General features: G+C 32.6%; 2 protein-coding genes across 8 annotated transcripts; one reads left to right on the top strand and one right to left on the bottom strand.

Moving 5' to 3' along the window:
* Nucleotides 1-457: 457 nt before the first annotated feature.
* LOC108485932 (hydroxymethylglutaryl-CoA lyase, mitochondrial) lies at nucleotides 458-8931 on the top strand. 5 transcript variants are annotated; one of them, XM_053030820.1, is made up of 9 exons: nucleotides 458-734; nucleotides 2985-3175; nucleotides 4361-4568; nucleotides 4749-4928; nucleotides 5544-5624; nucleotides 5714-5877; nucleotides 6509-6645; nucleotides 7392-7507; nucleotides 8436-8931. In XM_053030820.1, exons 2-9 carry the CDS (start codon nucleotides 3009-3011, stop codon nucleotides 8685-8687), a joined length of 1305 nt encoding a protein of 434 aa, XP_052886780.1. In that variant the 5' UTR covers nucleotides 458-734; nucleotides 2985-3008; the 3' UTR covers nucleotides 8688-8931. The 5 variants fall into 5 exon arrangements, with proteins under 5 accessions (XP_052886780.1, XP_017645264.1, XP_017645277.1 ...); XM_017789775.2 differs by having other exon boundaries at nucleotides 4349-4568; XM_017789788.2 differs by having other exon boundaries at nucleotides 459-694.
* A 1022-nt stretch (nucleotides 8932-9953) lies between these two features.
* LOC108485970 (probable magnesium transporter NIPA7) lies at nucleotides 9954-14050 on the bottom strand. Of its 3 annotated transcripts, XM_053030823.1 has the most exons (10): nucleotides 13924-14050; nucleotides 13696-13772; nucleotides 13546-13602; nucleotides 13003-13093; nucleotides 12762-12922; nucleotides 12551-12678; nucleotides 11893-12030; nucleotides 11304-11396; nucleotides 10713-10833; nucleotides 9954-10611 (listed from the first exon to the last, which is right to left on the bottom strand). In XM_053030823.1, the coding sequence occupies exons 3-10, from the start codon at nucleotides 13553-13555 to the stop codon at nucleotides 10481-10483; spliced, it is 873 nt and encodes a 290-aa protein (XP_052886783.1). In that variant the 5' UTR covers nucleotides 13556-13602; nucleotides 13696-13772; nucleotides 13924-14050; the 3' UTR covers nucleotides 9954-10480. The 3 variants fall into 3 exon arrangements, with proteins under 3 accessions (XP_052886783.1, XP_052886782.1, XP_017645298.1); XM_053030822.1 differs by lacking the exon at nucleotides 13696-13772 and having other exon boundaries at nucleotides 13822-14046; XM_017789809.2 differs by having other exon boundaries at nucleotides 13696-14036.
* Between the last annotated feature and the right edge of the window lie 357 nt (nucleotides 14051-14407).

The following is a 14407-nucleotide window of genomic DNA, read 5'->3' as shown; positions in this document are numbered from 1 at the left end:
GTTTTTTGGTCGGTGAAAAGTGTGTTGTTTTTGTTTTTAACGTGGAATTGTTAGTTTAACAATAAGCAGTTTTTCCTAAAAAACATCATAATTTTATTTTTGTAATTAATTAAGTGTATTTTATTTTACTTAAAATATCAAATTAAACTGCAAGCCGACACACCCATTTTATTGGTTTTTTTAAAAATGTTAATTTCTATACAAAAATATTAATAAAAAGCATTATAAAATTATATATATTTTTGAATTTGATATCACCGACAAAAAATTATACAAAAAAATAGTTATAAGGATATTTATGTAATTTTTATTTTTGAAATTATAAGGATATTTATGTCTTTGTATAGTTTTAATTTCTTTTGTTCAGACAGATAATAATAAACGTGTATTTAATATTTTGATAAATTTATACCCAAAGATATTTTTTTAGAAAAAAAGTGAAGGTTGAAATTAATTAATTAAATGAATTTAAAATTGTCCCACCAAACTCGAACAAGAAATGCATTGTGAACAACTCCGTCCTGCACGTTGCGTTACCTGCTCTTCTTCTTCTTCTTCTTCTTCCTCTTCTTTTATTTAATTCCCCCTCCTTTTGGAAGAAGGAAAAAAAAGAATAAAACCTCTCCAGATTCTTCTAAACCCCCAAATTCTAGGGTTTCTCTTTCTTTTCTCTTTTATCCGAAATCCTATTTCGGTAATTCTCTCCCTCTACTTTTTTTTCCCTCTTCATTCAGGTTCTTTTATTCTTTCTCTTTGATTTCTTCATTAATTGTTTTTTTTACGCTGAGAAATCTAGTAGCTAAACGAGTAAGGAAAAGAAATGAGAATTTGAATGTTGCGTGTTCTGTTTTGGTTGGAAAGTTCTATGGAGTGGTTCAATTGTTTTTTATTTTTATCTTTTTTTTTTTTGTTTTTATATGGAAAAGGAAAAAGCCAGCAGGAAAATGTCCGAGCTTAGAAACAAAATCATTTCTCTTTCCCTTAGAAATTGAAACAGAGAGTTTAGGATTTTGAGAGGGTTGGATTCTGGTGGAAGATTTTATCTCAGGTTGTTCTGCTGTTTGGTTGCCTAGAAAATTTAAAGGAACGCTAACTGTTTAGAAGGCTTATCGAAGCATATAGATGTCATCTTAAAGGACTAAAAAAGAAGAATGTAAAAATTCAGAGTTCAATGTAAAATCCATAGTTAGATATTACATTGCATCCTCTGCAAATAATAAGGGCATAGAATAGCTTACATTTATTGCTTGGGAATTTGAAATATCTTCATTTTGAAACTTTTCTTCTTTCTGAGAGTAAATGCCGGCATTTTTTTTCTCTTTGAAATTAGGCAACTATTTCTCAATTTTATGGCTGAGACCTGGAAGACTCCAAGAGTTCAATTATCTAGACTAGAGCTTTTTACTTCAGGTGCAGTGCAGTTGTACTGCCTAGGGTATTTATCAGGACGTGTGTCCTGGAAAATGAAAAACTTTTTTTGAAGCTTTAGAGATGTCCATCTGTGTTTTTGCTTGAAGAATGTAGAGAAGAAAATGTTGATAATTGCTGTTGAGTGAGACTATCAGATGAAATCTAGTACTTTGATGTTATGTTGTAGTTGTCTGATCTCTATGTTGGAACAACAGAAAACTAATTGCTTTGATGTTTTGTTTCAGTTTGATAAGTTTTTACTGTATGATGATCTATAAAATCAAACCATAGCTGGGTGTATAGATTAGTGTCTATTTGATAGGACCTAAACTTTAGATTAACCTGTTATGAGATAAAGTATTTGATACACAACTTTAGTCTTAGTTTTTTGCCATAAATATGATCTGACTTGCTTTTATGTTTGAATAAACTAAATGCAATTTGTTACAAGTGTGATTTATCAGCATATTTTCCTTTGCTTCTTGAAGGACAAAACAAACCTTCACCTGCTAGCAACTAATTATTCAGTTAAGGAAAGTTCTTTAGTTCACATTTGGGATATTACCTGTCCACTTTAAAATGCTTATTTTCCCTTGAATGAGTCAGTTTGAAGTGCAGGTTATAGTCAACTTGGACTAATATGAACAGGAAATAAGAATGCTTGTGATTCTGAAAGAATATATATATCTGTTATAATGGGTGGAAAGATTTATGCCAGCTACTGTGACAATAGCAGCAATTTCCATAGAAGTAGAGAATAATAAAACAAGGTGGTGTGCTGGAGAAATAGCTGACACCAACCTTTATTGTAGAAGCTATGAAATAGGAGAGAAGAAACTGGAGAATCAAAGTAAAGCATGGTTGCTTGGTTGAAACTGGCTCTGTTGATTTATCTATACTAGTCTATTAAGGACATATCTTCCTTTTCTGTCTCTTCTCATATAAACTTTTCTGATGAGTTGGATTCTTGTCTAACTATTCAACCCAATCTCCCTATTTCTTAATAGTTTTATTTAAGAAAAACTAAAACTTCCTATGTTTTCTCATGGTAGAAGATTTTTGCACCTTTTAAGCACTTTGGTAAGGCAAAAAAAGGGTAAATCAAACAGTATTAGTTTTTTGACTTTTCAGTTCGTGATCTCTTAAAAATTGTTTAGTGTCATACCTAGTTTACCTTATGGGATTTTGAAACTCTCTATTTATTTATTATGATTAGTGGGCAGCAACATCTCATACTTTAGCTATAATTTTGTTCTTACTGCTGTTTTATTAGCTTTTGTTGTTTATATCATGTTGGTTGGGGCTTTTTCTTTTTGAATTGATTCTTCACATGTGCTGCAGAATATTTTCCTCTTATTTCCTGATAATTTGACAAAAATTTAGTCAGATGTGGGAAGTGCCTATGCGTATACGTCATTAAGCAATTGTTAACCTGCTGAAATATCTTAAAGAATGACATGTTTAAATGAATCAAATGATCCTTACTTTCTCTGTCATTGATCTCCTCTTCTTGTGGGAAGGCCTTATTTTACTGTTGCAGTTAAGCTCTAATTTGTGTTCTGCTTACTTTTCAGTATCTCCTTTGGGTTTTGTTCACTATGTCAAGTTTGGAGGAACCACTCGGTTTTGACAAGCTTCCTAGCATGAGTACTATAGATAGGATTCAGAGGTTCTCAGCTGGTGCTTGCCGGCCCACGGTAGATGATATGGGCATGGGAAACTGCTGGATCGAAGGGAGGGGTTGCAGCACATCCAATAGCTGCGAGTAAGTCAGATACTATTATCTGAAGGAGTGGTCTCCTAAGGGCACTTATATTCTCCTTTTTGTTTCGCAGAAGTTAATAATAAAATTTAGAAGTGATGGTATCAATTTTGGGACAATTTCCTCTCTTTCTTATATTTTACAGTATCTGTTGTTTACATCTGTGTTTATACCTCATAATTGAAGATGTTACTTTATACCAGTCTTGGTTGACTCAAGTAGATCTTTCTGTCAAAGGCTAAATGGGTCAATTTAGTAATAGAATTTAAAACCTAACTATTGCCTGGGCAGTTTGTCCATTGATAAAATAAGATCCAGCTTTATTCTTATACTCAAGCACAGCTCAAAATCACAATCTAGCTACTCAAGCTCAACTTAATTTGGTTTTGAAACTTGACTCTCTCACGGACTCAGTCTTGAATATGAAACTCAAATAAAATTTCTAAATATGTAAACCAATGCTTGATTTATATTTTTATTTTATATTTAGAAATGTTAAAAGGTTCAAAAAGGTTTTTAGGACCACTTTATTCAAGCATTAAACTAGACTATAACTTGTCTTATTGCTTGAGTACTTAACTTCATTTTTGGTTAATAGTGAATAAGTAAAACTTGAGTTATAATGAGCTGAGGTTGAGTAGTTTACAGGAAACTTGAGTCATTCACTTCCCTGGTCACACCTGCACCTAAACATCGGATACATCCCGGTTCTCAGGGATAATGATTTCTTTTCTATTTACTCATCAAGTACTTGGGACCTTTTTCTTTTGGGTTCCTTTTGTCTTTGGTGGAACTTCAAAACATTTGATGGGCATTAGCTCTTTTTTCTTTAAAATCGATTTTAGGATGTCAAAAGAACAGAAATGCGTGCTTTTAGTTTTGCCTATGAAATTTAGTGTATAATCTATATGGTTAATTGTCAATGCTTCCACTTCTTCTGATGCTTTTTATACCATAATATGTGCATGGTTTGTATTCTGCACATATCAGTTATCAATTTTAGGATGTCAAAAGAACAGAAATGCGTGCTTTTAGTTTTGCCTATGAAATTTAGTGTATAATCTATATGGTTAATTGTCAATGCTTCCACTTCTTCTGTTGCTTTTTATACCATAATATGTGCATGGTTTGTATTCTGCACATATCAGTTATCAATTTATTGAAATTATTGAAAAGTATATTTTCCAGTGAGGATTATGAAGAATATAAAGGGGAGGCATTCCCATGGAGAAGACATGTAAGGGATGCATCTGAAGGTGAAGCCTTCAACCGAAGGCCTAAAAGCTTAAGCAAGAATAGGATGAAATTTGGACATGTTTGTAAATCAAGGAACTTGCCAGATCAGCACTATAGCTCCAAGTGCACTGAAAGAGGCATAAGGGGCATAACAAATAAGGTAATAAGTAACCTGAACAGTATTGTATACTTTTCATTCCCTTGAGACTATCAGGATTTTCTGTAATATTTGTCTCCTGGATTATTAGTGGAATGTGTTTTTTCTTCTAATTATTCATTATCTAATATTTTTTAAGCTCTTGACTTGCTTCGTCTAATACTTTTTATTCATGTGATGCAGTTTTTAAATGGGATTCCAAAGTTTGTGAAGATAGTAGAAGTTGGTCCGAGGGATGGATTACAGAATGAGAAGAATATTGTACCTACGTCTGTGAAAGTTGAATTGATTCGGAGATTGGTGTCTTCGGGGTTGCCTGTTGTTGAAGCTACAAGTTTTGTATCTCCTAAATGGGTTCCTCAGGTATCATGGCTTGATAACCAAAGTAGAATTGTTTGATGCTAATTTTTTTTCCTGGTGACTTAGTGTATTCTTTCTGCCATAGGTTCTTCTCTCGATTATCATTTGTAGCCAGATAGGTTTTTATCCTCTTTGTGCTGTCTTTGTTGGGTTTGCATAATGTATGTATTTATCTTGCATTCATATATTAGCACTTCATTTGTGTGTATTTCAATTCAGAACCTTACATGCTTACAAATTTATTCCATGGGAAACAGTTATTGTTGGATTCAAGTGAGATATGTGATTTGTCTCTTGCTGATATTTGAGATAACCTGCATTATATTCATTCTTTACCTTTTTTATTTCGCTAGCAATTGCATAAATTTGTGTGTGTATGGTCACAAGATACATGCAAGAGACATAATTATTCTATAGAAAACAATGATATACACAAATGTATATATATATTTTGTATGCTTATTTATCTACGCATTTGATTTTAGTTCAGAACCATACATGCTTACAAATTTATCCCATGGAAGACACTTATTGTTGAGTATGAATGAGATACTTTACTTATCGTGTGCTAATATTTGGATAATCTGCTTTTGATTTATTCTTCACCTTTTTATATAGCTAGCAGATGCAAAAGATGTAATGAAAGCAGTTTGCGACATAGAGGATGCCAGACTGCCTGTTCTAACTCCTAATGTGAAGGTTGGAAACTTTCCTTCGAATTAAAAAGAGTTATCAACATCATGTTGATGCCATATAAATTTCCTAATCTGCTGTTCATATTATTCAAGGGCTTTGAAGCTGCTGTTGCAGCAGGTGCAAAAGAAGTAGCAATCTTTGCATCTGCTTCCGAGTCCTTTTCAAAGTCAAACATTAATTGTAGCATTGAAGAAAGCCTTGCCCGTTACCGTGCTGTTTGTCTTGCTGCTAAGGAGCATTCAGTTCCTGTACGTGGGTATGTCTTCTATAACCTTATTGTCATTATTTTCATGACTGATAGCTACTATTGCTGTTTTCTTCTCTATACTTGGATTAATAAAATGAATCTTGTTCCCTGAGTAATATCTCCTATATTTTGCTCTCCTGTCAATTTTACACAAACACACACACATATCAGGAATGCTGTAGCAAATGCTTTGGCAGAAATGCAGATTTTTCAGATGTGTAGTGATATACTTTGTCTTAGTAATGAATCATTAAAAATGTCAATTTGCAAATTTTAGGTCTATTGCCTTTGAAACTTTGTTCTTTGTTTATCTTTTCCTTTCCGTTTCTAGTTGTTCCCATGAGAAGGCTTGATAATTACCTCAGCTTGTTTGGCTGGTATAATAATTTTTTCAGAGTGGATATTTGAATTATAGATTGTTAATAGATTTTTGGAATTTGGTTTGTAGTTAAAAATATTCAAGTATCTTTTCTGCCTTTCTAAATCTGAATCGTTGTTCTATAAAAAATCAAATGCAATATAATTCTATGTATCAAAAAGAATAAATGCAATATAACTCTAGTTGGAGTATTTTGTTTGTGCTTTATTCATTTTGGCTGGTACGGTGCTTAAATTGCATGATGCTAAAAAATGCTTACAGATATGTTTCGTGCGTGGTTGGATGTCCAGTGGAAGGAGCAATTCCTCCGTCGAAAGTGGCCTATGTGGCAAAGGAACTTTACGATATGGGTTGTTTTGAGATATCCCTTGGTGATACAATTGGAGTTGGGACCCCTGGTAATGCTCTAGTCTAGACTGTCACCTTCTAGAAACTAAAGTATCTTGGTTGAGTAGGAAGCAATCACTATTAGGTTTTTTTGTTGTTGCATTTGCTTTCTTTTGTTAATATTTTCTGCTTTTTATTTTGTTTTCCTCATTTAGAACTTTAAAATTATGCATTACTTTAGTTCATGTGGCGGTAAAATACAAAAAGAAAGGGGAAAAAAAGAGGACTGGAAACCATGAATATTGCAATAAAAATGAAATGAAAAAGCTAATTGCAATATCCCATTATTCCAATTCAAAATAAATTAGAAAATAGAATATTGCAAATTATTATTTTATATTCTTTTTTTCCTATTCTATATTTCATATGTTTTACAAGTTCGCATCTGCATGCATTCATACTTGCATCTATCCCATGCATGCATACAGCCATCAATCACATTAACATGTATGCATGCACCCCATTTATACAAACATGCATGCCTATACACATCCATCCGTCCATCCTTGTTGGCACATATTCTTCCATACATGCATACTTTATAATTATTTATGATTTCATTTCAATGAAAAAAAATGTAAAAACCAAATAGGAGTTGCTGTTTTATTTTGGGATTAACATCGCTCTCGAAGAATTGATGGTTATCTGTAACCCCAATGCAATAAGCATGTAGAATTCTCTGAAGTTCTTGTTCTTGGATTATATGTGAGTCAAACATTGGCCATTGGGAATTCTTAGCCATTTCTCTTTGGAACAGGTGCTGTGATTCCCATGCTTGAAGCAGTAATGGCCGTTGTTCCTGCTGAAAAGCTTGCTGTCCACTTCCACGACACTTATGGACAATCTCTTCCAAATATTTTAATTTCTCTCCAAGTAAGCCTTAGAACAAACAAAGTCTAGCGATAAATAAAATCATTACATAATAATTATGCTTCTTTTGGTAGGAGTATTATTTTTTCAAGACGTTCTAGTACATGAGTTATCAATAAACTAATTTCACTTGGTAATTTTTTATCACTCACATAACTTGTTTTAAACACGGGGAGGAATTTTTTTTACTTATTTTGAAAATTTTTACTAGAGTTCTAATTTCAAGTTTAAAATTGTACTAATTATTTTTATGTTATGGCAAATTGTTTAATACTTTTGTAATAATCACTCTTTTTCTTGTATTAATACACTAATGGTACTTTTGGTTGGAGTATTATTTTTTACACATGTTAATAGTCATTGGTTAACTATAAGCTAATCACAATTGGTAATTTTTAGCCACTCACATTATTTGTTTGTAGCAAAGAGAAGAAAATTTTCCGCTTATGTTGAAGAGGTTTTATTTTTTACAAGAGTTTTTACTCATCTTTCTAATTGCATGTTATGTCTTAATTATTTTAGAACACCTGTTAAATATGTTTTTTACTCATGTTATTATACTAGTAACCAAATGAGTCATTAGTTCCTTTACGGTATTGAGTAGCACACGGTTCAGAAACCTGTAATGGATAGTTGAAAGTAAGATGATGAGACTGGGATCCTTTAAAATAGTTACTGTCTCACATCATTCCATGCCACTGATTTTGGACCCCTGCCGCCACTGACAAGAAGATTGACAGTGCGGTCAGAATTTCTTCCATCCTTGCTGGGGTGGTTTTGGCTCAAATACCGAAGCTGTCCATGTTTCAAGTAGTTAGTACTGCTATAATCGGCTAAAAGTGAAAAAATATTGATTTCAAGGCTTCATTGAGATTTATTGCTAGATGAGCATATAAAAAAAAAATTATTAAAATGTTGTTTATATGAACAGATGGGGATTAGCACAGTGGATTCATCAGTTGCTGGGTTGGGTGGTTGTCCATATGCAAAGGGAGCTTCAGGGAATGTTGCCACGGAAGATGTGGTGTATATGCTGAACGGCCTTGGTGTGAAGACGAATGTGGATCTGGCAAAGCTCATGTTGGCGGGTGAATTCATCAGCAACCATCTGGGTCGGCAATCTGGTTCCAAGACTGCCGTTGCACTGTGCCGGGTAACCGCTGATGCTTCCAAGATACGATAATTAAAGAGAATACCTATAATTATAATTCTATTTACAAGAAAAGGGGAACATGGGCTGTTCTTTAAAATGTACAATGTATAGCAATCTATACAAAATCTTTAAAAAATAAAAACAAACTGCGTACTTAGTAGCAGTAATCTTATATTCTGGCAGTCAGTCACGTTAAAACAGTTCAAAGTATATAAGGGAAAGCTCTCTTTTGCATTTCTGAATTTGAATAAAACATCCCATCCATTTTAGATAACTGGAAATGATAGTTATGTAAAGCAGACAGAAAAGGAAGTTGAGGTTTCATAAAAAGAGGGTTAGGCAATATTATCATACTCTTTATCTTTTATAGGGAAATTTTTGGATTTTTACATGAATCTTTTTATTTTTTTTTTAGAATTAATTTTAATAAAAAGAGAAAAATCTGAAAGAGGAAAACTTGGTTTTTAAGAGTGGCACGTCAGGAATGGAAGAGGGAGGGAGTATGGATGTTGATTAGTGGAGAATAAATATTTATGACCTTTCACTTCACTCACTCAGTGGTGAAAAGGTGGAGTGAATTCATATATTGCGCCAATGCAAAACTTGAATGACTTTAGCCTATGGTCACCTCATCTTACCTTTTGTTGTTTTCAATTTTTAGCTTAATCAAATCTAATTTATCTAAAACCATATTTTATTAAATTATTCTCATAGAATTTGTTTATTAAGGCTTTTAATATTTTATTTTTCTAATCAATGAATGTATTTCTCTATTAAATTAATCTCTTTTCTCAAATAAATAAACTTGAAATTGAACTCTCTTTTAATTAAAGTGAAAAAATTGCTTTATTATTATTAAAACATGATATTTATTAAGATTTACAGATAAATTTAACCAAAATGGAAAAAACGAGAAAAGTAATGATAAAATTTAATAAAAGTAATATTTGAAGTAAAATGTAATAAATTAAATGTAACATAATAGGTTAAATATTAATTTTTCAGCTTATAATAAATACATAAATGTTTTATCTTGATTTAAACAAGATGAATAAAAATCATTAAAATGTCAAATTATCTAAAAATAGATGATACTGAAATTACCTCACTTGAAAGTAATGTTTAAAATCCAATGTTGAAATCTATTTCGCATTACTTAATAGAAGAAGTGCAGGGGTTTGGTTAATTATTAAATTTGATGGGAAGATCTTGACTCAACCATCAAAACAAACCATAAATTCATAATTATACTTGCAACAAATATATTTTAAGAAGGATGTAAAATGAACAACAAAATTACCACATAACATCCATTATGTTTGCATTGCAACTAAATCAAGTCAGCAACCACAATTTAAATCCAATTAATCTTAGACACTACCTTCGATTTATCCATATCTTACTCTACAAGCATACCTTTCTTCCTGCTGTCCTACCTAATTAAAAGCACCCCAAATTTTCAACATTATCAATCACAGAAACCCACCTTCCCTTGCCAAAATCCAGGTCTGAGGTCTCCTTCAGCACCCAAATCTGCTGAGCTTTTCAGTTGAAAATGTCACCCTTTCAAGCACCATCACCCACCAATTCACTCTCCAAGCTTGTAGCATCCCGGTACTGCACATGATTAACAATGAAATCCAAGCCCAGCTGTTTAAGTAGTTTCAGTCACTTTGTTTCTTGTCTAGTGCAACCAGGACTCATGCTTGCAAAATCATCTCTGTTACCGTCTAAGGATTCTTGAAACTTGGATTTCACCTTGGCACTTATAGCACACAAAATGTTAGATGTGTTTATACTCCCAATTTACTAATTTAGCCATCTTAGTACGGTTCTTGCTTCCTCAAACAAATATCATCAGGCAATAGCTCATTTTCTTCATCATGTTTCAGAGTTTCACGGTTACCACTGAAGAGTCCGGTAGACAATGTAGGGGATAGAGGTGCATGCTCACCTGCAATTATTTAAATAACATAATATTCCAATAGAGAGATTGAAGTATTTAACCCCAAGACAGATAGACTGGAGATAACAGAAAACAAGTTTTTTACACACCTCTGAAGGAAGAACCTCTATCAGAGTCTTTGGCTGAGTTTAACAGAATGGTACCACAAAGCACAGCAATGAAGCCACATAGTTCAGATATGATGCTTCCTGTGTTTTGACCGTCCCAATCCTGAAATATGTATAGAATCTATGTGTTATACACACTTTGGATTCATAATTTACCTGAAGCAGAAGATCTTCGAATGAAAATATGTTTATATGAATATTGGTTCAAAAGAGGATATACAGTACTAGGCTGTCCTAAATTTGGAACAGCTTAAATAGGTAAGCTGCAGAAACTACTTCAGTATTCCATAAGAGTTTAGAAGAGTTTCCTTAGTTTATCTTTAATTTCTTTTTCGGGCAAAGTAAATGAGTTTTACTTCTGAACTCAGTCCAGCCGAACTTCAATTTATGGGCTAGGACTTCCAGAGGGAGGACTGGAGCACCTAAAATATATGTTTATTTTTTATCCAAGCCAGCTGCAGCCTATTCATTAAGTCATGACACTTTGACCTTAATTTCTCACATCTGAAACTTCACAAGGCAAAGATGATAATAGTTTTGGCAAGATGTAATCAGTAATTGATGATGCAATACCTTGAACATAATGACACTGGCAATGATTGTAAGCGATGTGAACATGACATAATAAATAGGGGACACAACTGCAGTGTTGAACGTATCAAGGGCCTGAAACATCAGAATACTTTTCAGATCAGAAACTATTTACAGAAAATTTAAAAAGAGTTGATGGCATAAAGTCATATCCGTGACTTATTTGAGCCAGCTTTTGAAACCAAAACCTCCTTGTACATGATAGTTTACTGCTAGCATATGTTAAATATTAAAAGCACCATACTGAACATGGAAAGACTGCCATGACCAAGGCAAATTAAACAACTAGGTGTTAGATATCAAAAAAGTTTTTCATAAAAAAATATCCTTCTTTTAGATAACAAGAGAAACATATGCAAAACCAGATACTTGAAACCTTCCCCCAGCCAGATATCCTTAAGGAAATCTCCTCAATGCATAAAGACGGAAAGCCAAGGGACACAAATGGTTCTAGATATTATTTTTTAACTTTATAACCTTATCTCAAATGTGTTCAACTGTGAATGTGGTGGAAAGGATTCTAGATGACTTGGAAGAAAATATTTTACCCGAAACACAACAAAATTTCTACCTTGTTGAGATAATTCATTTGTATAATGACACATGTAGCGACAATGAACATAAAGAACCATGTCTCCAGGTAGACTAGTTGGTTCTTTCCCTCAAAGGTTAGTTTGAGTGCGGTTCCAAGGGCTTTGACACTCATCACCTGCATTTGTATTCATAAAAATAAGACAACACATTGATAACTTTTTGAAAAAGAAAATAATATAAAGACCTAGTTTCGGTTTTTGAAGAAGATATTATCAAGAAGACCAGTAAATGAAAAGCTCAGAAGCTCAAATTTAGTCATGGTGTCCTATATATTTATTAAAAGGGTAGATTCGGCTATAAAACTCCCTTCTTTAGTCATAGAAAAGTGAATATCTTGACTCTTGGATGATCACATTAACTGATGGCTTTACCTTGATAGAAGGATCAAAGCCTTATGAAACTGAAATATTTCGGGGACATTCAAAATTTTAAGATTTAGATATTTCACATTATTGAAAACTTTTTAAATTCCAAAAAATGATTATATGTCACCTATTTTGAATTTAGATAAATCAGGCAGCTTTTGAAGTTATAGTTTTACTCAATTCATAGTTGGCTATGCCAGGAAAAAAGTAATTAATTCTCTTTTCGGAAGCAAAATAAATTTGAAACAATTAGTAGTTGAAATAACATACCGAGAGAGATCCCATTAATGAACAAATGCCTGTGAAAACCAACACATTTGTATGCCCACATCTTGGTGCAAAATATAAGATCAAAAGGACGACCAATACAATAACTGAGCCCAGATAGAGTAAAAATGCTGTAATGGAAAGGAAAAAGCATTATTTGATGATTTAACACGAAAAAGAGAACCGAGAAAGATGGTTGATAGTGACAACTAACCTGGTTGTGTAGCCATAGCCCATATCTCCTGAACAGAAGTGATAGGGCTCTCTTGTGGTGCGTGGATAACTATTATGACTGAACCTGAGATACACATAATGCAACCTAAAACCCCTAGCTGATGTAACTTCTCCTTCAACATGAAGTGAGCCAAGATAGCACTGAGGCACACAATTCAAAGTTCTGAAAGTCAAGGGATGAAGAAAAAGAAAAGAAAACATTAACCAATATAAGATATTACCTTACAATAATGCTTAATGCACCAAGAGGAGTAACAAGAATTGCTGGAGCAAATGCATAAGCAACAAAGTTTGCAACCTCTCCAACAATCACTGCATCAAAATATTATACACAAAAAAAGGGTATTCTACAAAGAATCAGTTTAAGGACAAAACGCAACCAATTTATTTATCACCAGAACAATTGTCCAATTTCATGATATTTCCTGCATTATTGCATCTGTTGCTACAATTTTAACCCCAAAATCCCACCTAACAACCTCTGTATATATATAATTTGTCATTTTATGCAACCGAAATAATTATCCGAGGACCTAAAACATCAAATTATACAAAGCAATAATATTCAACAAAGTTATAACAACACAAATTCATTCACCTTTGGCATGAAAATTTTACATAATCAACAAAAAGGATGAGAAATTTTGATAGCGACAAAGCAAAAAAGAAAGGTACTTTGAAAATTAAATTACATATCAGGCATTTAAATCATAACTCAGAACAAGAAAAAGAGAGAGAAAGACGAAAACAAGATCCCAACATACTTGTGACCATGCCCAACCACCATAAAGGCTCCACAAGATATGCATATCCACCATAACCTGCAAAACTCCAAAGAATCAAACGCATACACGAAAAACCCAAATTAAGACGAAAAGGATTGAACCCCCAAAAAAGAAAAAGGGAGGACAAACCAGCTCTAACACCAGAAACAGCAGCAGCTCTTCTAAGACCTTTCTTTTTAATGATAAAACTTGCTCCAATAAACACACTGGACAACAATGCCAAAATAAACCCTCTTAGATTGTCTTGAGACATACCCATCTTTTGTTCAAAAGATTTCCAGGATGCTTCTGTTTTTTTCTTGGTTTACTACTACTATTCATTGAAATCCTTCAATCATGCCTTGCTCTTTTGCTTACCTGTTTTGTCTTGTGACAATGGGAACGAATTTGCTCTACCTTTTTTAATTTAATATAAAACGTGGGACAGTTTACGATGTAACGCTTACACAGCTAATTAATGTATCGGCCATTATTATTAATACATCCGAATTCAACTTTTAATATTATTTTGTATAATTAATTAGCCACCAAATTATTTTGGGTCTTACTCAAAAATAAAATTACAATTATGATAAGCATTGTTTTCAACTAATATCTTCTTTTTTTTCAAATCTCAATGATACATATATTTTAAGAAAAACCCCAAATTTTAATTTTTTTCAAATATATTATTTTAATCCCAATTTTATTTGGTTTTATTTTTATGAGAATACTTTTATTTTATAAAATATTTTTAAATTACTTTATTTCATAAACATCAAAGAGCTTTATAAAAGTTTAGCATGTACTTTATTTTAAAAAATAATACACTTATAAAAATAAAGATATTAAGAAAAATAAA

This window comes from Gossypium arboreum, chromosome 7 (assembly GCF_025698485.1).
Source record: "Gossypium arboreum isolate Shixiya-1 chromosome 7, ASM2569848v2, whole genome shotgun sequence".
NCBI lineage: Eukaryota > Viridiplantae > Streptophyta > Magnoliopsida > Malvales > Malvaceae > Gossypium > Gossypium arboreum.
The sequence above is the reverse complement of the archived record's forward strand: the minus strand, read 5'-3'. Positions and strand labels throughout refer to the sequence as shown.